The 27,004-nt window shown below is 41.9% G+C and overlaps 1 protein-coding gene across 1 annotated transcript in view; it reads right to left on the bottom strand.

Annotated features, from left to right (window-relative positions):
- Window positions 1–2,657: 2,657 nt before the first annotated feature.
- The window catches only part of GABBR2 (gamma-aminobutyric acid (GABA) B receptor, 2), a gene marked incomplete at its 5' end in the record, with an annotated part of 39,622 nt that continues 15,275 nt past the window's right edge, over window positions 2,658–27,004 (bottom strand). The window contains 4 exons of the mRNA XM_010296375.1: window positions 2,658–3,379; window positions 10,043–10,160; window positions 19,140–19,269; window positions 21,634–21,816. Coding sequence (XP_010294677.1) covers window positions 3,214–3,379; window positions 10,043–10,160; window positions 19,140–19,269; window positions 21,634–21,816 — 597 coding nt within the window. The remainder of the gene's footprint in view (window positions 3,380–10,042; window positions 10,161–19,139; window positions 19,270–21,633; window positions 21,817–27,004) is intronic.

The raw sequence follows: 27,004 nt of genomic DNA, 5'->3' as shown, positions 1-27,004 counted from the left end.
GAATATAGGTTTCACAATAGAATCATTCTAGACTTTTTTCTTTCTTCCTTGAAAGAACTTTAATGTATCTGTTTGAGTTTCTCCTGCCATCTGGTATTCTGCATTGAGATCCATGCTGTTCACTCCTCACTGGTATTTTCTTTTTTGCATGTGTTCAGTAAGACTCCTAAGCTGTGTCAGAAATCTACAGAAAACACATTTGTGGTGGCTCTGAATTCCTTCATCTTGGGCTTTCTGTGATTTTGTGCTGGCTTGAAGATGCTTCTGCTGAAGAGCAAACAACCGAAAATGCACTTTCCCCTAGCTGGCTCATGGCACTACATTCCCACTCTCCTCCTTTTCTGCCACACAGAACAACCTGGTTTAGGACACAAAACCCACCACATGAGTAAAATTGGATGGAGAGGTTTAATGTTTGTCTTCATGAAACAGTCAGTGATTATTCTCAGAAACTTCACATTTGCTGAAGCAGAGTTTGTACTACAGAACTAGAATATCGCCTCAACTTCAATAATTTATGTGAAATAATAGTAAAATCTTTCTTTTTCTCCTGAATTCATGCTCACAGTGGTGCAAGAGAGAAGAGTGCATGTATTAAGTGTGGTTTGAATGTAAATATTGAGCATATGTTTGATTATTTTTCCATTCAAAAAAGGGCTTAGACTTCACTCAGGAGTACTGCAGTAATTGTATTTCAGGGCAGAGTTTGTCTGTTTTCTCTAGACGTGAACCCTTCGACTAGCAGGATGTGTATTTTGACGTTTTGTTGCAATGTGGTGTTGTAATAGGATTCCTCCTTCTCCAGGGAGGCTTTTATATATACGTATGTTTGTATATGTATACACACACATTAAAAATGGGTTTGCTGTGGGGGAATAGGGCACTGAGTCAAAAAAGCTAGGTTTTATATATTTTATTCATAAAAACAGATTTGCAACAATTTATTAAAAATTGATCTCATGCAGTATAAGGTTATACAAGAAATTCTTCATTTACATTTTATTCTGGCAGTTCCAGTCTAGTTTAAAGCATTTGTGCACTAACATCATTGGAAAATGCCATTGGGGCACAGCCTCTTCATAAATTTACAGTACATTTTTGCTGCAGTATAAAAGAACAGAAACATTAAATAGCTATATTCACTTGGTTGGTCTTGTTATCTGCAGTAAAGTAAAAAAAAAATGTTATGGGGGAAACTACAGTATCATTGAGACAAAGAATGTACTGCATGGTTTAAACCTAATAAACATCGCACAGTCAGTATTCACGAAGTTACAGACACACACACACTCACCTCCAATGGTCCGATACTTCTGAATTTTTTTTTCCTGCTAAGTTGGAATAATATTTCTACAGAGATCTTTGTGTATACATTATATACAATATTGTAATTTCCTCTTTTTAAAAATTAACATTCCTTTTAAAATAAACCAGGCCCTGATGATATTAATAAAGCAAGAGAATACTGTCAACACACATTGAGTGACAACGTCAGTGTTTAGTGCTTAAACAGAGTAATGAGTTCTATTTTATCTGTGTTTATACTTACATGTTTTTGTTCTAAAAGCTACAGATATTTCCATAACCTCTCTTACTGTATGTGCCAAGTGAAATATTTTGTGATGCTCCTGATTCTAAGATTCAGATACATACTCATGTTGGTTTTGGCCACTATGAGGTGTGTTTTATTTTTAATGGAGATTTATGCTAGCTTGTCAAAGCTGCGGTTAAGTCCCTCAGCTAACGAACCTCTTCAGCGGTGCTTCAGTCATTGCTGATGTATAAACCTTTGTAGAAACGTCATTCCAAAGGTTTGGTTTGAGGTGCACAGGCGTTGGTCAAAGAAAACTGAGAGCCCAGTGGGTGCTTCGTGTATATTTTTTCCCCTACTCTTAGCAAACGTCCCTGGCAGTGAGATGCCACATTTCCAGTCCCTTGGAAAAAGAAGCTGCCTGTGTATCTCACCTGTGCCTGAGGGTTTGGCTCCAGAGCTGGTCCAGACGATGTGCCACTATCGTCCCTCCTAATTGCTTCGGTTCAGGGGATGGAGCTAAAGTATAAAAAACATCCTTTTTTCACAGTCCTTTTAGGATTCAGGTAAAGTATTCTATTGGTAAATTTGATTTATCCTCTCTATTATCCGCTACAACTGTCACACACGCAGGTACAAAGCAAACACAGTGTATGTTCACATCTATGCGCTCTGCAGGCTTCACCTGCAGCAGCAAAGTGCTGTGCCCTAATCCCCCCTCCCCGCGTCCACTAAATTAATTTTATTGTAATTATGTGTGACGCAGTTCAAACAAACTATGAAAAACAATCCGTCCTGTGACATTAAGACTTTACTACCCATCTGTCCTCAGCTCCTTGAGTTATTTGCCCTAGGACTTTTCCAGACAGTTTTAGTACATTACTGTTGGTGGTGTTTATTCTGAAATAAGTGCAGAAACTTTGCTAAAATGAAGCTGCAGATGGTCAGCAGTCACTACCCTCATCCCTGGAGAAGGGTGAAGTGCTCTGCTTCCAACCAGCAGCTCTCCAGCTGGTGACAACTCGGAGCTGGAGCTTCAGCCTCTGCTTAGGTTTCACGTACAGCTGCAAGTTGGAGGTGACCCTGCCCACAGCACTGCAGAGTCTCAATGGCACCTGAGGAATCATTTCTCACAACCCTCCTTTCCTGTTGAACCATCGCTCCTGGAATGAAAACAAGCAAGACTAACCAGTGCAGAATGTTTCTAGCAATTTAACACAACTCTTGCAAAAATGAGTGTATCTATTTCAATAAATATGGTATAGCTCAACCGTTGTGTTTTCCTCACATGGATACAGTGTGGAATTGCATGTTCTCAGCAGCCACATAAAGCTCAGTGACATTTGAGTGTTGCTTTTTTTTTTATCCCTAGTGTCTTTTTTGCAAGATCCATATTTCCCAGCCTCCTTGCTGTGAGTAGAAATTTGGGAAGAAACGTTTTTCAGTGACTTCTACGTGAAGAAATAAAAACTCCATGAATAAGGCTACAGATCAAACTCCTTGTGTCCTTCTCCTTTGCCTTCCCACACGAGTTCCACGGGCACTCCTGTGATGACGGCCTCAGCGGTAGCTCCTCTGCGGTAAGAGCCAATGTTATATGTTTGTAGCAGAGTTCTAGGTCAGATGTTTAGTCCAGTCATCGAGTACTTAAAAGCAGTTCAGGAAGCACTGATCTCCCGTTCCTACAGCCCCGAAACCATTACTCGGAAGGAGGGCGGCACGTGTCTGTGCCGAGGGCTGGCGCTGGGGCTTACGCAGGGACTGGCACAGCTAGCATCAACTCCTCCTATGGATGGCAAGTAGGCGTGATGGAGAATGGGCAGCTGCAAAGACAGCCGGCGCTGTATGCTGGGAGAGAGACAGAGAGAGAGGAGCGTTAGCCAAGAGGAAAATGTAATATATTACGTGCCTGATATGTTTTGCAGGTTGCTGCAAGGATATTTTCTGCGCCTGCTGCCGTGGTAAGAGAGGGTTAATGCCAAGAGCATTACACTCACTGCTGTTGAGCTCTGCCACCGCAGTGTTATTTCCCTTTGGAGAATTCTTCTGACAGGCTAGACATGATGAGAGAATCTAAGGGTGCGTTCTAAGCAACCCAAAACCTTCTGAAATTCCTAGGCACTTTCAGAGTAACTGTTAGACTGCTGACATAGAAAAAAGTTGTGTGCAATGAGAGCATCTGGCTTAGCAACCCCTCGCCCCTTGCCAAGTGATCTTTTGCATGCAGAGCCCCGGCTAACTGCGTAGACATACACGAATTTTAAGCCATGCACCACTTAGCACAAGGGTGTTAGAATTAAGGGTGGCATTTGTGCAGCTCCAGCTAAGGCAGACACAGGGGCATGGAGGGAGGCAATTCGGATTGACGGCTTTTTCCAAGTAGTTCCTCTTTGCAGTTTAGGTCTGTGCTTTTGAGGCGGTGGATGCTCTCAAGTTCTTGCAGTCAGTGCTGTGGGACTGAGGAGTTGGCACTCTAAAAGCAGCCTAACCTACCACCCACACCAAAATTCAGTATTTAGGAACCCAACATTCTGTATCCAACTTTCCAAGCAGATTGACACAGTAGGGCTTTGTTTTTGTTTTTTTGTTTGTTTTGTTTGTTTTGTTTTGTTTTGTTTGTTTTGTTTGTTTTGTTTTTTGTTTTTTTTAAAGGGATACTAAATCGTGCTCACAGATAGCCTGACTAAGCCCTCTCTGTGGAGAGGCCAGTGCCATGAGACAAGGGCTCTTCTACCCCCATGCTGTGGATATACTGGCACCTTTCATAAAATCAAAATCCAGTTGAGGTTCGTTAGTGCAAGAGATGTTTTCAGTGATTAAGATGTTATTATACCAGGATTGCGTCTGCGTTTGGAGACTTTCACTCTTGAAATACGGAGGGACTCTTTAAAGAAAAGACAGATGTCTAAAGTGACAGAGCTGAGCTGAAGACAGGCTTTGAGATTCCAGAAGAAAAATGTCCATGCAAAGCATTGTATCAGTACAATGGAGTTTAAAATTTATATTTCCCTGTTACCCGATATAATGACTCTGTATAGACAGGCCCTTATAAGAAGTGTATGTTTGAAAGCTTGCCTTTGGACAGCCTTTCTGATTCAAATGACATTTCATTTCTTTTTCACTTTGTGTTAGGAAGTGGAGACAGCTACCAAGGCATCCAGCGCACTGCTCAGGGACCAAGCAGTATAGCTTTCAAATTCAGACAGAAAGAAGTGTGATGCTGCTTCTCTTTAGTTTCTTCCCTACAAACTAAGGCTTGTTTATAGAGAGATGTGGTGAAAATAGTTGTAGTCTGCCTAGCTGGGAGATATTTCTCTTTTTTTCTCCCCCCCACAAACTCCCTTTAAAAGTTTGATGCAACATTAATCTGCAGTGTTGATCATTTTAGTGCTGGCAGTGCATCCCTGGGATTTAACAAAATCCATTCATTGTTATTTTGCTGCTGTGCCCAGCTCTTTCTGGTGGTATCAATGAAGCCATGCCTTGTTCCCAAGGAGTGCAGAGGTGGCACGGCTCGCTGCTTCCATGTGCTGAATCCTTATGAGCCTGACACTGCGGATTGTCATTCTGCTTCTCGTTGCAGGGTCAAATGCAGAATCGCCCGCGCTTATTTTCCCACCAGTGGAAATGCTTACTTTGTTCAACTGTTACAGACTTCTCATTAAAGAGCTTTTTGAAGCTGTTCCAAGGGAATCCAGTTGCATAATCAAGTGAATGGGATTTTTTTTCACCCATTAAAGTGTTAGCCATACCATGGACAAAGCATGTTTATTTGGCTATGCCAATGGTGGCTGCAGTGGGTGGCAAATTTTGTTTTAACTGCACTTAAAGTTTACTTTCACTTGAACACTTGCTTCCTGGAATTGGGGCGGAGGACTGTAGCCTGGAGGCTTGCACACAGTTAAGAGCTTAGGCAAAACTCTTGGGGGAAAAACAAAACAAAATGAGTAACAAAATCCAAACAAAACTCCTATTTCTCCTTAGGTGAAAGTAAATCTTGCACTTTGCCTCACTGTGTGCTTTTTTTCCTCCTCCCATATCACTGCTTTTCCCACTCCTTCTCTGCTGCATGTTGTCAATGCTTTTCAGGACGATGGCATACAATTGGTTTCAAGTTGTCCATACAATATAGATATGGCAAAGCATATGGTCAAGTATGTTGGGGAGGGAGTGGTTAGTATTAGTGGTTTTCTACAGCTGCTGAAGGAGATGGGAACGAAAGGTGTTGCCACACACGGAGCAGGCACTTCTCAGGGTACTGAGTTAGAATAGGGCATGTACCCTCAGCTGTGTACAGAAAAGCCATTTATTAGGGATAAATAAAGTCAAGTAAAAGCTTGCCTTCCAGTGTCAACGCACATAGGAAGATAATGCGATGCACATGGGAATGCACAATGCTACAAAGCGGGCAGAAGCATCTGAAAAATAATTTGGTTCTGCTCTACAAAACCACTGGTGAGATCCACTGGTAAGTGGAGGGACTGGAACAACTGCTGCTACAGTTAAACACCTGAAGATATGCAGGACCATGTAAACTGTGTCTAAGCATTCAGAGATCATTTCAATTGATCCTTCAGCTCATAAATGTTGATTTTTAACAACTGAGCAGCTGGAGAAGTTCTAAAAGACTGTAATAAATCAAGATGTACTAGCAAGTAAACTAACCATTCTAAATCCACCTTTTTTTAACAACAGATTTAAGTAGGATCATAGATAGACTAATATGAACCACTGTCAGTGAAGAAACTGAATAAAGGAGACTTGTTCATGCCAAGGCATATGGCTGTAATGCAATAATCCAGTCGTAACCAACTTTTTTGATGAGTATTTTGGTTACTAAAATTGACATCACTGGCTCTGGCAGGGTATTTGACTGTCTTTTAAGTGCTGCCAAAAGCAGTGCTCTAGCTCAAAAGATATCAAGTTAGTTTCTGTTATAAAGGTTACACAGTGATTAGCTGCTTTGAAGGTTACAAAAACAAGCACATATAGGAAGTAGTGTATCAAAATGGCAGGTTTTGGTGGGGTCCTGCAGAAATCTATCATCACCTTTACTCAGAGATCTGGAAGACTGCTACGTATTGTTGCTGTTAAAATGAGAACAGTATAAATTTTAATGGTGTCAAAAACTAATTCACCGAATGTAGGTCACCGATGAGATGAGACAACATGCAGGAATGAAGCTGCGTAGAAGAATGTCTTTAAGGGTCACGGCAGATTATCCCTTTGAATGTGTTAGTGTGGCCATCATGCAGATAAGCTGACTGGTGCGATCTTTAGATAAATAAGCAGGTAACTATCAGGCTGGAATACAAATAGCGTCCTGATTAATATCTCAGCACACTGCACTGATGAAAGTGATACGGAAGTAGCGCGTCCAGATAAGCTACACCCATCTTCCCCAGCAGGTCACACACCCAAGGATGAGGAAGGAGTTGCCTTTGCATGAGAGACACGCCAGCCTACTGGGAAACGAACTGTTATATCCGTTATAAACTAGTTCAGGCTGCTCTCTGGGCCTGAGATGAACTGGCATGGTGCAGCTTCCACCCATGCCGCTAAGCTCCCCCCAAACAGGGCTTCTGCATACCAGACCGCGCCTGAGCATCACCTGGGGAAGCACAAGCTGATGCAGCTGTGCAAGGGCATATGCTAATAAACACCCTGGAAAATCATAGCGCTGGGCTTGAGCCTGTGCACCAGCACTGCTTTGCCTACAATTGGAAGTGTTAATTCACATGCTGTGTGTACCCAGTGTGAACAGGAGAGAAAGCAGCCAGCTTTCTCTCTGACACTATGAATAACCTACCAGGTCTTACCCATCAGGAAAGGGAGTAAGAGGCAAAGGGAACTTTAAATCATCTACACTCATGCTTTAAGGCTGCTCTGCAGTCCTACAGACTGCATTTTCTTTAGGTGCAGGGTTTTAAATCTGAGCCAAGCACTGAACAAATGTTTTTCACATTCTGATTGAGATGCCATAAACAACACCCCAGAGACAAATGTGAAACAACTTTCCTGATGGGTAGGACCTTGTAGGTTATTCATAGTGTCACATAAAATTTGCCATGCCCAGTCGGACCATCAGACATGACGAGCAAAAAGTGGGTGACGGCTGCCTAAAGTGCAAGCGTACTGCTGTGCCTTCACTTGGGACACAGCTGAAGGATGGGGGATCACACTTGCAGTTAGTAAATGTAGCACCAGTGTAAGAAAGAATGAAAAAATCCCAAATCAAACTCTTTTCTGCTCTCCACAAGAACTTTTGTGCTGGAAGATGTCAGCTCTCTGGAGTGCTGTCAATAACAGGAAGCTGAGGTGCTTCTTTTTGCCATACCCAATGAACAGTTAATATTTCTGCAGGCAAATTATTATCTTAATGTCCTCCTTTCATAGGTTTGTGGCAAAGAGGAAATATTTTTCAGAGTAATGTCCTTGAGATTTCTGTTCTTGAATAAGGAATAGCTTCAGCAGACTATGTGACTACCTCTCTATCAGATGCCCTATGTATGCAACAAAATGAGAAAGAGAAGGCACAAACTACAGCTTGTCTTTAACGTGGTGTTTTTTTGTTTGGGTTTTTTTTGACAAAAATGATACATTTACTAACCATGGAAGGCCAGAAGTGCTACCAGACAAGCTGAAAAAAAGCACATGCATGAGGAAGGATATTCTTAAAAGGCACAAAGTTTGGAAAGAGGCAATCTCTTGAGGGAATCACAAAACCCTAGTCCTGAAGACTGCTACGTTGCTACTCTGTGGAAGGTCCACTGTGCCTGGGCGGTGTGGCTCTGGTACCCAAACTGTCAACGTATCCTCAGGGAAGACATTGACCCTTGGACCTGGCACAGTCGCAGCTGTGCAAGTGCTGAATAATGCTGTTTTGATTTAATAGAGCTTTATTAATTGCTTTCCATAAATGTCAGTGACTGTTCAGATTTGTAGTGACCCGCAGGAAATCTTAGTCTTCTCATCAGTTACCGCTAGCCTAGAGGGGGTTCTCTCATCACCAAATGTTTTTTTTTTCCCCCCTGTATTAAATCTGTATCGGAAGAACTGGATTATCTCAGTGTCTGTGTTTTTCTTAGCATCTCTCTTGATGTAAGAGGGCCACGTGCAGATGGGGCTGCATTCACACTACATTATTTCTGACAAATGGTGCTGGAAAAAGACAGGCCTCTAATAGCTATGCATTAAAGCACTCTGCTGACCCCATAAAGTCATGAGAGCTTTCTCAGCGAGAGCCCTGCTTTTGTGAAATAACCAGATATTTCAGGTACTGGGAGCTTTTTTTGGTGCATATGTGTGCGTGGATTAACCCCTGTGCAGGTTTGGGTTGGGGTTCTTTTTGAGTGCAAGGGCAGACTTAGAAATCCAGGTGTTTTCCTGCACCAGGTAGAACAAGGCAGTAACTGCTATCTGAAATCAGGTTTGCTGTCACTGATGAAACATCTGACTCAGTCTAGTAGTTTGTCTAATTTATTCTGTTTTTAAATAAGCTTTTAAGCTGCCTGTGTACAAAGCAGGAGGCTGACAGCTCTTAGCTCAGATCCTGATGAAGTGGTGCCCGTGTAACTACACTGCCGTGGGGAAACGACAAGCAAGCATGGCACTTCCCCGAGCTCTGCCCCACAGCAGGCCCTGCTGAGCTGGTAGAGGGTACATGAGTGTATTGTATAGGTTCCTGGGGAGAAAAGATGATACTATAAGAATCTTTCCCCTCCATGAATCTCACAAGTGCTTTGTGCCATCCTCTCCTTGTAGCCACAGCATTGTTTCTAAGGGAAACTACTTGGTGCAGGCTTTCCTATGCCAAAACTTGGGTCCAGCTGCTATGGTAACGTTGAAAAGCCCTAAGATTTTTTATTTCTCATCTGGCTTAAGACTGAAAGAGAACAAAATGGCTGTGTACACCATGAACCCCTCTGGCCATTGTGTGGAAGGACTTGGACTGTTGACAACAGTCATAACATGAGGGTGCACATATGTACATCCTCTTCTCTCCTTAATGTACATTGGTGGTTGGGCACAGCTTGTCCTGTAACTCTCCACAGAAACTTGAAACATCATGTTATGGATGTTTCTGACAAGACAAAAGAAGTATGTTAATTTGTCTTTGGGGCACCTTAGAATCTAGTGCCCCTGATATACTCTAAATCTGGTGGGGATGGTGAGCTGGTGGGAGAGAGGCATCACAGTACAACGTTGTTGCCCACTTGTGCTTCAGGAGGTGCCATTCACATCTTCTGTCACTGATGGTCCAGGCTCTCTCTGTAGCTGGGGCAGGCTGAAAGGGTTTACAGTGAAGGTCTTCCCATAAAAATGCATGAAAGAGAAATATAGGTTTTGTGAAATGTAATCATGTAAATTAATGTTTGATCAGCAAGGCAGCTGGCGTCCAGTATGGAATTTATAGCTAAAACAGTAGAAAGAGAGTGTGCGCAAGCCCATGCATACCTGAGAGAGCAGGAGTGCCTCCACCTCCGCCGGTATGTAATGGTGTATACTTACTGTTCTGGAGAGTTGATGTCTTCTATAGGATCTTTGCTTGTCCTGGAAGGGTCTGATGAGCCCCATTGTGCTGGTGGATTTTGATCAAGATGATTTTTCAAAATGGCTTTCTCACCATCTGGGTGGACAACACATTCAATTTTACTTTACTGTCACCAAGTGACCATTTTAAAATTGTTTAATTTAAAATTTCCCTGATGTTCTTAAAGCCACAAAGTCAAGTCTTCCTGCCTATATTCCAATACACTCTCAGGCTTCTCTGTGAGTCTTTGGTACTCTTATGTTTTTGGTGACGTCCTCCTTCACAGGAACTACCATGAAGAAACAGAAGAGGGACAAAACCTCTTTTGACCTTCCTTTGTTTTCCCTCACACCTTTAAAGAAAAACACAAACTTTGTTTTGAACCTTGTTGCCGACCTCTGTGTAGCCCTGTCATGCTCTCTCACCCAGTCTTAGGCTGTGTAAAAGGTTAATGTAACTGCACCATCATATTATCTTGCACTCAAAAACTGTTACCGTTTCTTAAGAAAAAAACCCTCTTATTTAAGTCTATTCCTAGGAAAACTATAATCTCATTGATGTATAAAACCTTGGTACTCTTGCAATCACACAAGCAATTAAATGCTGTCATTTAACTATCTACCTGCTATCATTTAGCACGGAAATACGATTCATATCAGTTGCCCTGGTCCGTAGGCTGTCTGCAGGAAGGACAGCTAATGATCTCATTCCTCCTGCCGGTCTCTTCTCTGCATAGTGATAGTGCGGAAGATCATAATTTTCTCTGTAGGTAGCTTCGCTTGATTCCCCCGGGAGCCCTGGGAGTCCCTGGCTAGCCGAGCTGAAGCCTGTGGCATCCGTCCCCCTGAGAAACGTGGACGAACGCAGCCATTTTAGGGTGGCTGCCTTTGCCAGGGATCCTTTCTGTTCCTGCCTGTTTCTCCAAAGTCTCCTGCTGTGTTAAGCCAAATAAAGTCACATGGAAAACATCTGAGTAATGAGGACAGCACACAGTTTTCATAAATAATTACAGAGCAGCTTCAAATTCATCACCAGCAGTTGTTTGCCACGCACACAGAGAAGCAAGGATTGCTGCAGGCATTAAGGCAGCATGGAAGAGGACTCGATGGTAAAAACTAGAAAAGGACACTGGAGGATTTGAATGTAAAAATGGGTATGAGGGGAAAAAGCAGGAAAATATTGAAGAGAAAATGAAAATAGCATGGAAAAACCCAGTGTATATTGAAGGTTTAAGCTGCTTTTCTGTTCTACGAATGCTCAGAAGCCCCAGATAATGCTCAGGAGTATCTACCTTCTCAACGAGCACTGGTGGGACAAAACAAGCAGCAGAAACAAAGAGTGAGGAAAGAAGCTGGAAGCAGAGACAGGAGTGTTTTGAGGGCAAACTCCAACATGTATAACTGCCCTCCCAGCGCGGTCAGCACTGGCATTATTTTGTGGCATTCACTTTCTGCTATGAAAAATCTAACAGGCAACTTGGAAAGAAATGAATAGGTCAGGATGCAAAAATGTGCAGACACGGGGATTGCTACAGCTCAGGAGAGCAGGAGAGATTTTTCACTTATGTTGCACGGAAGAGAAGGTCTGGGTGAGAAAGGAGGTGACCAGAACACATGAAGTTGCTTCTTTCGATGCAAGAAAATGTCAGTTTAAAAAAAAAAAGAGAGCTAAGGAATTAAATTGTAGCAAGAAGGGTGCTTAAAAAAAGAGATATGGCAGGATTCAGTGATGGTTTAGATGTGAAGCGAGGACAGCAAAGAGTCAAATCTGACAATGGCTGAGATAATCTCAAGTTTGACCTGAAGTTTGCTGGTGTGGCATTTGCTGTCACAAGAGTTCAGTTTTTATTTTCCTTACATTGCATTTCTATGTGTATTGAGCTTGAAATCTGCATAAAAGCCTTGTGATTTCTATGAACAGACATGTAGGAAAGAACACTTTTTTACTTCCATGATTAAAAACAACGTTCAATCCTGAGCTGATCTAAGCTGGCAATGAAAACTGCTGACTTTATGATACAGACCAAAGTTAAATTTTGAGTAACCATTGTAATTAAGGTTGGGAAAGGTCTATTATTTAACTATTTTAGGGTCCCGACTCCTTTGGCCAAGATAAGCAATTAACTTTTACAAAGCCACTGAAGATACAATTCTTCATCAAATGACTGGAATATGCAGCTGTCAGGTTTCGGGAGTATGTGATTTCGTGTATTAATCTGCACTCTATGCCCCTAAAGGGGTTTCTGGTGCTTTCAGTTGTGCTGCGAGAGAGGGGGGGAGAGAGAGAGAGAGAAGGAGGTGGTCCCTGTCAAAAAGGTGGAGGATTTACTTTAAAGTAGAGCAAAGTCTCATATTTTCTGCCTACTCACCCTTCAACACCAACTGCCCATATATCGCTGTGTTATTCTTAATAGACCCTTTTCTGTCACTCTTGCAGACGACTCTCCCTTAATACACTGCATGAATTTCTGTATACAAGGTTACCACATGCAAGTTTTAATGCATCCGTATAAAATACAGACAAAATCCACATAAAGCTACCACGATGTTGAGATTCTTTTTCTTCTTCCTTTGCTTCTTTCAAAATACACAAAAGTTGGATAATTCTTATTTGTTAAGCTTTTTGGGAGAGGATTTGTTAGAGTTTTATTCTGCAGCTATGGAAACTAGAATATCTTGCTTTTATCTTTCCCCCCCCCCTCCATTTACCTTTCATTTAAATAATGAAGAGCAACATTCTCAGTTAGTCACACGCTTCCTGGAGCTGGAGCTTAAAGAAAAATCACTCTCACCATATGCACTTAAAAAAATTTAAGAATGGAGGAAATGGATTTTATATACATCAACAACTGAAAGAAAATAAATTAAGGGTAACGGTAAACATCTGAGTTCCAGGTTTCCCCTGGAAATTGTAGCACTGCTTTTAGTACTTCCTCATCTTTCCTTCCTCTGTCCATTAAGTGTGCCACTTGAAAAATGACCTTCATTCTCAGAGTACTGTCTATCACTGAAGATGCTACTGAGTAAGTTGCACTGGGATGGTCTAACTACCTTCAAAATGGAATTTACATTGGCCAGAAGCACTTTCTAAGTAATTTTCACCTTCGCAGACCTCAAACCGGAACTCAGAAGTCTGGATAAGTGATGCCTGAGCACTTTCCGTTCAGAAAACTGTTGGGGAAAAAAGCCAAACAGATCTCAAGAGCCTCACACGGCACTCCCTGATGCCTTCACTAGAAGACCAAACCCGCTGCCCGGTCATCAGGGAGAGCCAGAAGGCTCTAGCTCAGGACCTTCGCCTACCTGTGGCAGAGAAACGACTTCCATTGACAAGGCTCTGAGCTGCCGGAGCACACCCGACGCCGGCTGCGGAGGGGCTCAGCGAGGCGGTCACTGCTCCCAGCCCCTCGCCTCTCCCGCTGCCGGGGCTGACGCGCGCTTCCGACCTGCCGTACCTATAATCGCTGCGCGAGCTGCTGCTGTCAAAGTTACCCGGGCTGGCTCAGCCGCGCCGAGCTTTCTAACGACTGCTGCTCAGCTGCAGGCAAGAAAACGCCAGGCGCCTGCCGCTGCTGGAGTTCCTTCCGAGATTTTAGAAACTCTATTTCTCTAGCTAGGAGGTTGCTTTGTTGACGTTTGTATGCTGCAGCTTTATCGAACGTCTTCATCGTTACGCTTTAGGGTCGTTATTCCTCCAATGGCTCACAACTAGATGGCAGAACCGCTGTTCACCCCACATCTTTCAATTCCACTGCTGTTTTCTCTTTGCTAGAAAGCATATTTTATGCTTCACAAAGAAGTAAGTGTGGTTTAATAATGACTTATAAAAGCTGGCAGAGATAACCTTGCTGATTTACTAAAGAACCCTGCGTACTTTAACGCTAAAGGTAGATTTTTAAAATCTACTGTAATTTTTCACACTTATGTGGGTTGGACTGTGAAACAAGACTAGCCAGTTTCTGATTTTTATGTGAACAGGATGAAGAGAAAGTAAAACAAAAGGAAAAATTAAAATGATCACATAATCTGCTGGGTAGATCAGAACAAGTTCTCCTGAACTTAGCTCACAGCACCAGGCAGTCTAAAACATGACTGATGTTATATTTTGAAAAGGAGATTACTTTTTTTAACAGAAAAGCCTTGATTCTTCTCTGATTTATACTACTTTAAATCAGAAGAAACTCCCTTTACTAGAGATTTACTTCTGTGCAAGGAAGGGCAGGCACTGAACCTCTGATAGTTTGGTCTCCCTGTTGAAATAGAAACAAGCTCCAATTTCAGGATTGGAATCCATGTGCTGGGCTTCCTAGAACCTAGTATACATATCTCTGTGTATCTCTATAGACAAAGGATATAACGAACTATATCCTTTCTTTAAAAGAACATTCCTTTAAAGTCTCGTACACCTACTTCTGGAAGCCTTTCTTTTGGATCTGTGATTCCAATCTCAACCTTAATGCTTAAATCACACTAACTTCACCAAAGCAGTGTTTCCCCCCCTCTATAACAGATCAACTCTGTTTTGCTTCACATTTGTGAGCAACATGACTTTGAAACCTGTTTTCTTTGAGCTGCTTTTACATGGGGAAAAACCAACACTGGGAAACCTTGGAGTGGGGTGACAACTGACAGGATGTAGGCATAGCTGACACGCAAATTAATGCTCCCAGTCCATTTACAGCAATGAGTAAAGACTATTTTTTGGCTCAAAACAGAAAAGGCTTTCTGAGCAAGCAGGGTGCTTGCAGAGACAGAACTTGCAAAAAGGGGTTTGCTAATAAGTGGGGGCTATTGTAAGGCTGTCTCTTGCTTCTTATGTGGTTTCTGTAGTATGGCTGTCATTCATTAATTTCCCTAACACGCCGCTCTGAAATGTACTGGCAAAGGTAGAAATAAATGGAGATTCTTGCAATCTATGAATCATTCATGTAGAAATAATTTCATGTAATAAAATGTCAAGTAGAAGTCAAATAGAGTAAGATAGTAAGATTCCAAGCATAGCAAAATTATCCAGCCCCCCAAATCACTATCTTCCCTCTGTATTTTTCTCCTCAGTAACTTTTATCTCTGCAGGAACTTGCACAGTAGAAATAAGCTCTACCTTCATGAAGTCGCTCCTGTTTCTGGCACACCGACTACATGGGTGCAGGGAGCCCTTTTGGGAAGCTCTGGTTTGTGCCTGTGCCAGGGTGTTACTTCCCTGGAGCTGTGCGGCACAGTCTGCCTCTTTGCACAACATCACAGTTACAGGCACTTATCCTCCTTTTTCCAAATGTCAGCTTGGAAAACTCAGCCGTGTCTCCAAGCTTGGCTCTCTTTGCGGAACGGCACTGCAGGAACTGCCCGCGCCAAGCGTGGGTCTCACCCGCAGCCCGTCCCTGCCTCAAACGTGGCACTTTGGGACATGGTTTAGGGGGCATGGTGGTGTTGGGATGATGGTTGGACTTGATGATCTTAAAGGTCTTTTCCAACCTTAATGATTCTGTGATTCTGTGATTCTATAAACCCGGGCTGCAATGCAGCTCTGCTTCTCCAGCAAGGTGACCAGATCCTGCAAACAGCAAGCTGGGGGAGAAGTTAACGCTGCGCGGAGCGCAGAGCCGAGGTCGCTAGCAGACACAGTGACTCAAAATCATCTGAGGAATGTGTCAAATGAAGTTAAGGGGATGCCCTTTTAAATTCAACTGGAGAAGCCATTTGAGGTTCCAGAGCTGGGATCCGTGGGGCGTGTTGAGGACTGCTTGACCACCCAAAGCGATCTAGCAGTGCGGACAAAAGCCTGCATTAAAAAAAAGCAATCAGACCATAAGCTACAAACCACATTTCCTAATTGCTTGTCTTACATAACCCATTGCGGTAGATGTGAACAGGAGATGAATGTCTCGGATAATATCTCTTTCAGTGAGATGTACTGAACTGAAATGTGCTGTAAAGGAGTCCCTGTGCCAGCAAAGGGCTCCTGGGCTACACCAGGACCTGTTGCTGTTAATAACTAACCAGGAACTCCAAAGTTATGAAGCTTTGCCTGAGGTCAGGCAGTTATGGGAGTGCAGAGATGTGTCTCTCTATTTTGACTAAAGTAATTTAACTTTTGTATCCTAAATCCATATTTGACGTAAATGGGAGTGGCGGGGAAGGAAGAGAAGAATTAAATAACCTCCTTTGGCACTTGGATATAGGAGTTAGGAATTTTAACTCTGGACAATCTTTACAGATCAAGATCCTACTGATGTGTACCATGACATTAAAGTTTGATTAGGACTTGTTCAAGAGGCAGTGTGTAAGTCCTGTGTTACTATCTGTTCTCTGAAGTGCAGTGCCCTAAATTTGTGTAAGCAATAGCAGTGGGGACACACTACATTGCATTCTTTATGTGAACTCCTTCAGAACAGCAAGGTATTTGAGAAAGAAGATTGACATAGGATTCAGCCATGTCCACAATGCAAATGTGGCAAATGATCTGCTATCATTTTTAGCTCCAAGTTAGCTGCTATTTTTAGCATCTTTCTTCACTGTCCTACTCCCTCTCAGCTCACATTTTTTACAAGGTCCAAGGTAGGCACAAACCTTGTCATCACCTTAAAAACAACATCAGGCTGGCTTCCCCAGTTGCATGGTAGAGGTGAGAGACATGGTCACTTCTCGGTCATGCTATTAAATTATTTACAATTCCAAAGCTTTGCTCAAGTACCATCAGAGATGCATAATTTCAAGGTTCTGCACTTTCATTTACAGAGAGTTACATGAAAAACACAGCTATAGAAAGCATAATCACGTCACTCAGAGTTAGCTTTCCTGTAGCCGTAAGGGCCAGAATTTTTTAAAGTACATTTAAGTGATGTTTCTTTGCATCTGCACAGAAGCAGCAGCGACTCGGCAACACGAATTCTCCAAAGCCTTGTTACTTTGACTGGAATGGCAAATTTATATTAAGAACATATGTTGACTATTGGGAATGAATGCAGTGAGAGAAATACAGAGGAGATTCAGACATGTAGCTAAGGGAGAAGGAAACTGGGAAAGAGAGCAAATGAGGCAGAAGAAGTGGAAATGGAGGGACAGAAAAAGGCTAGCAAGGGTTGTTGAACATGGTGTCTTAGAGCCTGGAAGTATGAATATGTGGTGTCACTTGGGTAGGGATCAGGATACTCCATAATACTCATGCATTCACCACCAGGGGTGGGACCAAGCTTCAAACACCTGCTGCAAATTGGGATCCAGGTCTTCCTCATTCCCAGGTGAAAGGATGCTCCAACCTATTCAATATAAAGATGGCCAAGGGAAAATATCCTTCTTTTCCTTCCTCCATCTTTTGTGTGGAGCTTTATGTGGTAGGTCTGTTCAGAAAACTGTGTCCTGCAACTTCAGTATGCAGGAGAATATCTACCCTGTAAACCCCAATAGTATATAGTTCCAACCTACTCAGTATATTAAGGCTCAGTATGTTCAAGTGATTTTAAATATGTATCCCACAGCAGAAATGTAGAAGTTAGGGAACTGTACTGGGGGAAACTTAGGAACACAGACAATCTTGGATGCTGGTAGGTAAAGCAGCAGTTAGGTATCGATATCTTTTGTAGACATAGCCACAAGTAAGTGCAGAAAGGTTATATTTTCCCCTTGATTTCTGTGCCAGCATCCTGCTGCTAATGGAGTGCAACCTGCTGTGGGAAGCATCCCTTCCTAAATTTATACCCAGTGTTTCTCTTGAGGATCATTTTTATTTTTCATACCAAACTCAGATGGGTATTTGACACAATGTAATGTATCTTTTCTGCTTGAAATATTATTCATGATTTATCATTTTCCTGCAGCATCTGACATGAGTGGAACATTCTATGTGTTCCTTTCAAACACTTGGTAAAACTGCCTCATCCCACTCACTGATGTTAGCTCTTGCTGCTGATCTCAGCCCAATAATCACACGCCTCCAGCAGCTATTTACATTTTCCTTTTCCTCCTTTCCCCCTCCTGGTTTTTAATTTTAAAAAGGACACTGGGAACTCTATGGAGCTCTTCCTTTTCTTTTTTGCCACAAGTTACACAACGGAGCGCATACCCAGGGTGAAACAAAAGACACGTGAAAAAGTAAGCTTATCCAATCAAAATTCAATACACTTCAAAGGCCTGTGTAAACGGTTGCTGTTGTTCTAAAATCATTTTTCAACAACCGTATTTACAAGAGTGGCTTCTGTTCCACTTAACCAAGCTTGTGCTGCCACATCAATAGGAAGTGTGAGCCTCGCATTGCAACAGATGTGCAAATCTACGACTTCCCAACACAGGGCAACTAGTTTTTCACGTACTGTAGTAATATTCAGCTGCATAAAGTCATTTGCAAAAAGTCACAAAGTACATCCATTCTAGAGTCAGAAATGGAAGCTGGGTGCCCTGGCTTCTACTTTATTGCACTATGCACCAGATCTTATTGCTTCCCCAAAGTGAAATAGCTTTAATGGAGGCAATTCTTTCGCATATATTTCTTCAGGGAGCGATGCAAGAGACACAGTAGAAACAACTTAGGAATATTACAGTCATCATGAAATCCTTTTTTATCAGTTCCTAGGGAAGAATTTTCATACACAAGTGCCTTCAATTCTACATTTAGAGTCCAAATCAGCACTGAAATATTTACATGCTTCTCTTCTATGTGCTTGATAGCAGTGTCCAAAAGCAGGATTTGAACATCCTGCTTAGACGAGCACATATAAAACTGGGCTTCCTGCTGCTGAAGGCTGGTGCAATTAACTCTCGCAAGATCTGAAACACACTGTGACTTTCCTCCCGCCATGCGGCACAGAAAACTTGACTTCTGAACCCAAGTATGCTTTTAAAAGTCTCCCACTTTACCATGTGTGTTATACACATAGGACGTAGAATAAAAGACATACGTATAGAGGAAAAACTACTCAGTGGGTACCATATAGCTTATGTGAATCTGCATGCTTTCTGCAATGCAACCAAAATATTTAAAGTTCTGTTTTACCAAAGTCCGAGCGCTCTGGAACCAATCCAATGAGATTGCTATTCAAAATCTTGGTGGGTTAAGCTACTAATGGATTTTACTAACTCTCACCTTTGCTGTCTGTAAAGTTCCGTATACTAAGAATGTCATTAAGATCCTGATAGTGGTTCTGCTTAATGTATGTTGTTTTCTCAGGAGTGTCCTGAAGCTGCATCGTGACCTCTTCCAAGTCTTTGTCCAGCTGCAAAACAGGAAGAGTATGAGTCCCTAAAAGTTCAAGAGTCATTGCTTCAGGTATCGGCAGTAACCGCGTAGCTTTCTGTGAGCAGACTAGAAGGCAGGCGGTAACGCCCTTGCCACGCTCTGCCAAACGCAGTTTTCTTACAGCACCGCAGCGCTGCCTCTAGAAATCACGCTACAAGCAACAAACCACTTTCAGCTGTGGTATTGCACACAGGGCGTACGAGAAGAATAAAGCTTTAGTAGTTGACAGTTAAGCAATGCTGATGTACCTCTGAATGAGAAAGGAAGGGGCATTAGAAAGCCCAGTCTGAAAACCTCTCAACTGTTTATTATTTATGTGTATAAACGTGGCATACATAGCCATAACCACTTTGTTGTGTCAATCAAATTATCAAACGTGCAAGAAAATAGAAGTGAACTATGGCATCGGGGGCATGTCCAGCCATGTGAGTGACTGCAGTCAACTGTACTGGGAATGTTTTGTTTTCCTAAAGAGTATTTTTACTCCTTTTACCTTTCTTCGAGAGACAGACTCCTGTCAGACTTTTTGTTTGTGTGTGTGTCGTGAAATTTCAAAGAAAATCCTACTCATAGGTTTTAGTTTTGGGGCTGAGAACACTCCGTGTTTTTGTGATTTGAAAATTACCCCCATGTTTTATATCTTTTCTGTCTTAAACTGTGTAATCTCGCAGCTAGCACTAAATTGCCATTCCAAGAGGGAAAAAATGGAAACAAGAGGAGGGAGAAGAAACGAAAATCACAGTCTTCTCTCTGCCCCAAAAGCATCCTTTAAGACTAGAGGGAGAGAAGCACAGGTGTTTTCTGACTGGAAGAGCCACAGCACAAATGCCGGGCTGGTACAGCCCCAGCTTTTAGCCCCGAGTTGAACACAGGGTGCTCTCCCCGGTGGCTAACTTGTATTCAGTTGGCTACAGCCCCAGCAGAAAACGACCAGATACAAGTGTCTTAATGATGATCTGGCATGCTCTCTGTGAACAGTTGTCCAGGATGTGGTGTCCAGAGTATGTCCTACTCACTACTGGCTTAACTGAATTTTAAGTGTGCTGAATTTAGATTTAGTTTTCTGAAAGAACCGGGACATAGCAACTCAAGGTAGATAACAGAGATGTAGCTGCTAGCTAAGGTAGGGCATGCTCCAAATCCCCTTGACAACAAAACTCTTGTTTGGACCTACTGGTTCTGAGTATTTAATTTAACATATTTAAGCCAAGTCTAAAAAGATCAGCAGGGCCCTGCGTGCACTAATATGGCTCAGTTGCCCTGACTAGCCTCTCCTGTGATCTCCGTCATGAGCCTTGCAAGGCACAGGCTGAGATCTTATGAGTTAGGAGGCTTAGTAGAAAAAACTACAGTAGGATGAAGAAATTGGAATAGCCAGTAGCCAGCTGAGCCTTCATCAAAAATTGCAAGGCTCTCACATGAAAGAGACCTGGCAAAGCTGAACTAAATTTCTTTAACAAGGCAGAGATAACTTTTGCTTTTGGAGTCCTTGGTAGTCTGAATTGTCATTAGTTAAGATCTGGATGAAGATGTAATGTTTGCAATAAAATACTTTTTCTTCAAGGTATAAGAATACTTCACAGACTAGGCAAGAGCAGGTTAATTTTTTTGTAAGATATGGATCAGTTATGGTTATCTTGTCTTACAAAATGGACAGTCTTCAAGGCTGATTTTTCATCATTTGAGGTCTCCTGAGCAAGGATGGACATAATTAAAAATATACATGTTATAGCTCTAATGGAATTCATGCACTCCACGTACTTAGCCTTTCTCCTGGTAGAGACTGAAGAAAATTCACAGGCTTTGTGCCGAAAGGGTCCGCTGATGTGATTGTAAAGGTCTTTTCTACCTTAAGAAATTCTGTTTCATGGCAGATGTAAAAATTTGTCTATCAAGTTTTTGAGTGAACTCTCAGAGAGGTTGAGAAATAACAGCAACAGCAGTCTCTGAACTCAGCTGTAAATAGGAACAAAGATAGCTCTTAAGTGCCCCGGGGCTGTGGGTCTCTGCTATGCTTGCATGTAAAGCTTGCGCTTCTAGAGCTGTTGCTCTGTGGTGCTCAGCACGTCCACGTGAAGCAGCGGGGTAATTTGCCTGTTACAAATGAATAGGGGAAGTTGCATTTTAATTTGCTAAGGTACATTTTCATTTTATCACACCTGCTAAGTATTTGCTGTATTAAATAGCTATTCATATAAATCATCTGTTTCCTATTATTTCAAAATTTTTCTATGGGGAAAGCTAATTTTTTTCCTCTAAAAAGTAGTCAACATTTAAGCAAGTCACAGAATTGCAACAACAACAACAAAATTGCCTAGGCAGTGTATACAATAAACAATACCTCTGTAATTTTCATTCTCAAGCGGTGGTTCTCTGACTGCAATCCTTCTAGTCGAGATGTGCTGGCCTGATTGACGCTGGTGACTGATGTTGATGTCTTTGAATCTTCTTTCTTTTGATTTTGAGTGAACTGAAATCGTCTGTTCTGTGTGGCTGCATCTGGATTTGTCCTCAGTGTGATGAGCTGAAAGGTTCAAAAGCCTTTTTGAAATCCTGTGCATGGTTTTATTTTTGCAGCTTTTTCTTTTGTATCTCAAAATATTGAAAGACAAACCAAGAGTTCCTTTCTGACTTTCAAGTATAAAATTCTGGAAAGTGAGCCCTGCTTGCCATCTGCAATACTTGAGAGGATTTCTGAATAACTTTACAGAATCGGTTGAACCAGAATGATTTTGCAAAGGGAAGTGTTCAAAAAAATTAGGAAAAACTTAACTGGTTTTTAATTACGTTAAAATATACTTTAATATTTAATCAAACCTATTGTTCTCCTTCATTAATATCTTTATACTTTCAATATATATATTCCTTCTTTAAGAAAAAAACAACCCACCAAGCCCTTCTCTTCCCAAGAACAGTTTCATCTGAAATTTCTCCTTTCCTACCGTTACAGGTAACACTCAAGCAGAGAGAGGCATGAAGCGGGAATATTAACAGAAAGAACTCAGGGGATATTGCACTCTGGAGATAACAGAAACTTAATTATATTTTAGTGACCCAAAATAAACCAAATCTGTTCAAATAAATTAAATAAGCCACTTATTTAAAAAAAGGTTAACCTTAAACACATTTAATTTAAGCAAATCTAAGTAAGATTTAACACTCGGTGACAACATGAAAATATCACCTCGACATGAGGAGAGAAAGCTAGCTGTTTGGCAAGGGGGAGAGAGTTTCTCAGATTACTCTAGAGAATACAGAATTTATGATTACTCGCCAAGCAGCATACATATATATTTGTATACAGACAAAGCTGAAGGAGCTGCCTGCCCTGAGACCATAGGCATGGCATCATAAACCCAAAGGTGTTGAGTTGTCTGAAAAGAGAGAAGTGGCAATAATCTTGTAAGCACAGCACAGACAGATCTTGTGGTATAGCCCCATTTTGGAATGGGTTCCTCTTGTTCTTCAGAGCGTGAAAGTGTTCCGCAGCTGTGGTGGCATGAAAGAGGAATGTAACTTCTGGTAGAGAGAGTTCTGACTGATCAGGCAATGAAGCACTTGGTCCCTGGCATATATTTGCATGTCTACAGATCGGGATGATGCTTGAAGACAATGGATTTCCTTTTTCTGGTGATAAAGGAGATGGAGAAGGCTCAGGTACTCAATGCCTTCTTCACCTTAGCCTTTACTGGTAAAATTCGCCTTCAGAAATTCCAGACCCCTAAGACCCCTAAAGCAATTGGACACAAGTTCATGCAACATGAGGAGGTGCATCCCTGATCACTAAGGGAGCTGGACAATGTCGTTGTGAGGCCACTCTCAATTACCTTTGGAAGGTGATGTTGACTGGGAAACGTTCCTGAGGACTGTGAGAAAGGAAACGTCACAGCTGTGTTCAAGAGAAGGAGAAGGAGGATCTGGGGAAATACTGCCTGGTCACCTTCACCTCAGTCCATGGAAGGCTCTGCAGTAAGTCCTCCTGGGAACCATTTCCAAATGTATTAAGAGCAAGAAGGTGATTAGAAACAGTCACCACCGATTTATGAAGGGAAAATCCTGCCTGACCAACCTGATAGCTTTCTTCAGTGAGATGTCTGGGCTGGTAGATGAGGGAAAAGAGTTATTTTTCTTGACTGAAGCAAAGATTTCAACACTTTCTCCCATAATGTCCTCACAGTTAAACTGATGAAGTATTGACTAGGTAAGTGGCTGGTGAGGTGGATTGAAAACTCGCTGAACTTCCAGGCTCAAATGACAGTGGAAGCCAGTCCCTAGTGCAGTACCTCAGGGGTTTCAGCTAGGGCCGATACTGCTTAACAATCATTATTAGTGACCTGGATGGTGCAACAGAGCACACCCTCAGCGAGTTTGCCGATGATCCTCAAAGAGGAGGAGGGGTTGATACACCGGATGATTGTGCTGCCGGTCAGTAGGATGTCAAGAGACTGGAGATCTGGGCTGACAGGTACCTCCTGAATCTGAGCAAAGGGAAATACCAAGTCCTGCCTTTGGGGAGAAAGCAAGCCCACGCACCCACCCAAACAGGCTGGGGCGTGTTTGGCTGGAAAGCAGCTTTTCAGTAAAGGCGTCGGGGATTGTGGTGGACAGCAAATGGAACATGAGCCAGCAGTACTCTGGGGCATTGGAGGTGGTTCCTTTCTACTCAGCCCTGGTAAGAGCACACCTGGAACGCTGTGCCCATCTTTGGGCTCCCCAGTACAACACAGTACTGAAGAAAACCCAGTGAAGGATCACAAAGATGTTGAAAAGGATTGAAGCCTTTATGATACAAGCAGAGACTGATGATTGTTTAGCCTTGAGATGGAAGAGATCGGGGGGAATATTATTGTGTATAAATGTGTGTATAAATATACATATAAAATATATATATATAAATATATATATACATAAATATATAAATATATATGTGTATAAATATGTGCTGGTAGAGAGTAAAGAGGGATGGAGCCAGACTCCTCAGTGGTGCCCAATGAAAGGAGGGGAGGCACAAACTGAAAAACAAGAAATTTAATTTAAACATCAGAAAAAAATCTTTTTCTACTGTGAGTGTGGTCAAATGCTGGTATAGATGCTCAGAGAGGTTGGGGAGTATTCATGCCTGGAGATAATCAAGACCCAACTGCTCAAGGACCTGAGTAACCTGCTGTAGCTGAGTCTTCCTAGACCCCCTGTTTCTTTGATTCTGATTAGGCTGGTTGTAATGACTGCTGTGTCTAGCTCCCAGACCAAAACCAGCATTAAAATGAAGTTAAAGGTGAAGAATGGTAATTACAAGGCTTCTTAAATTAGCAGGCAGAAGTGTTACAAGATAAAAGCTTTGCAATTTGATGTGGTCCAAGTTTAAACTGTATATAAGATAGAAGTATAGCCATCCATCAATTGACTCATTTTCATCTGGGAGTTTATAGCTAAAGACTGGATGTTTTACCATAAGGACATATGTCCTAATGAATTTATTCACATGGTGTGAATTAGATGGAAAAGTCCATGGGCAATGTCGTTGGCTCACACGGTACATGGGAGGAGGTTAAATGAGGTTTTTCTTTTTTTCTGGCTATAAAGTCAGTGGAACTTGCGTCTTGCTGCCTCACAACTGTGCAGTTTCAATTTTGACAAAGAGTCAACACTGAATATCTACAAAGAGTCAATGCCAAATAGACAAAAAATGCCACCAACATAGAAAATTAAAGTTTTAGTCCTGCTCCCCTACAACTGATTTTTGCCTTGCTGCTCTACAGGGAACTGGATCAGAATTAATGTGTTAATGCCATTGCAGCCAATGATGGTATGCACTTGGTGGGTGTCTAGAAGTGAGCACAGTGTTCTGTCTCAAAAGGGATGGAGCAGAAAAAATGGAAGAACATGGAAGTTTAATAAACATGGATAAACATGGGAAAATTACTTCACGAAGAGAGAATACATATTAGGATTTCTTCTTTTAAAGAAGCGATGAGTATGCTGAAAAATACTATAGACTCCTTGGCCCTTAAAAAGATAATTAGACATAGCAGTTAACTTCTAACAGGAAAAATAAACATAATTTATATTGGAATTCTGCAGATCACTTCTACAAGATATCCTTGAACCCAGAAATCTATAATAGTTTTTAAAATGTTTGGACATTTTTTGATCGGATAACAAGAATGTCTACAGTTTATGTAAGTAGGATGCAGTATAATGGTTATCAATATTGGTATTTGAGAACACCTTTAAATGGAGAGAGCAATGAGCATTTTTTCCCTGATCTATCTTCCTGTACTATGGGATTTTCGTCATGTTTTTCTGAGGAACTTGGTGCTGAGCAAAATGGCTTTTATTTTCTCCATTTACCTGGAGAAGTAATTGCCATGTTATAAGTAAATAAAATTAGTACAGATGACAAGAAGTAAGGGAAAAACATCACATTTCTTTCCTAGTTTGCCTACGTCATTGATTGTCTGCCTAGTCAGATTCATAAAAGCACTGTGGGGCAAAACTGAATTCCAGCATTGTTGGCCCAGGAGACTCCTGAAGATTAGTTAGAAGGAATGTGTTTTCCTCTGTACAGCAGAGAAGTCATCAAGTACTCACCTGGCCCAAAACCATGTTACTGCTTGCATCTGTCTGGCCACAGTTTAATAAATGAAAAAGTGTGATCTTCCAAGTCTTCAGTATCAATTTCTGTGCTTGAAAAGCCACAGGCTTCAATATTTCCCTATCAATCTTCCCATGTCACCAAGATTGTACTAGTTGACCACATACTGGTTAAGGGGAGAGGTCTGTGCCTGTCTCACACTGAGGGCTTACCCAGAGGTACCAACTGGGTGGTGTCAGATCTAACCTTTTGCGGGGTCCAGACAAGCCATTGTGCAACCTGTTCTGGAGCAGGTTGCAGGAGAGAGCCCTTGCCAGCCGTCCTGCCGTAACTGTGGCACAGCGCGGCGAGAAAATCACGTGGGGAAAAATATACGAGTGCAAGAAGAACTCTCCAGCTGTGAAAGCACTCACATGGGCATTGGAAGTGCTGTGTTCCAGCTCCTGCTTCAACTTCTTTTTTTGTACTTTATCCAATCATCGTTTTTAATGCAAAATAGCTAAGCATTTGGAAACCTGGCAATACATGGAATGAGATGAAGTATTTCCCTCTAGAAGGCTACGGTTCATGTTTGTGTTTTGAGTAGAAAGAACTGAGAGGAAAAATAAGGGCAGGGTAATTGGGGTTTAAAAGAAGAGCAGGTGAAAGGGTTAAAAAAGGAAACAAAAGTCATTTCAGAGCCTGTGGCAGAAGAAAAGAAGGATGGGCAAAGGAGCATGAAAGCAAAGGGGCAGGAGAGCATGTCACAGCATTAATAATAATTTCTCTTTGAAGAGAGTTCTGACATTCTGTGGAGGTATTTTTGGCATCGGAGTTTTAACAGCTTCCACACTTAAATCTTGCAGTATTTTGAAGTACTCTCCCTTGCTGTATTTTTGAATGTTTGCTTAATTTAGAACAAAGTTGTGATTCTTCCCTAAGATCCGGAATAAAAATATGACTATATATGTCTGTACAGCTTTTTAATATTTGAGAAGTGAATTGCAGAACTTGTAAAAACAGCCTGGTTAGTCGGTCTTGGAGAATGAATTACTTTGCTTTTTTGCAGTTCAAGCAAAGTCAGCTTCTATTGCTAGTCTGTGCCTAAGTCGAATTTCTTTCACAGAGAACACTTTGA

This window comes from Phaethon lepturus, unplaced genomic scaffold (genome assembly GCF_000687285.1).
Source record: "Phaethon lepturus isolate BGI_N335 unplaced genomic scaffold, ASM68728v1 scaffold3160, whole genome shotgun sequence".
NCBI lineage: Eukaryota > Metazoa > Chordata > Aves > Phaethontiformes > Phaethontidae > Phaethon > Phaethon lepturus.
The sequence above is the reverse complement of the archived record's forward strand: the minus strand, read 5'-3'. Positions and strand labels throughout refer to the sequence as shown.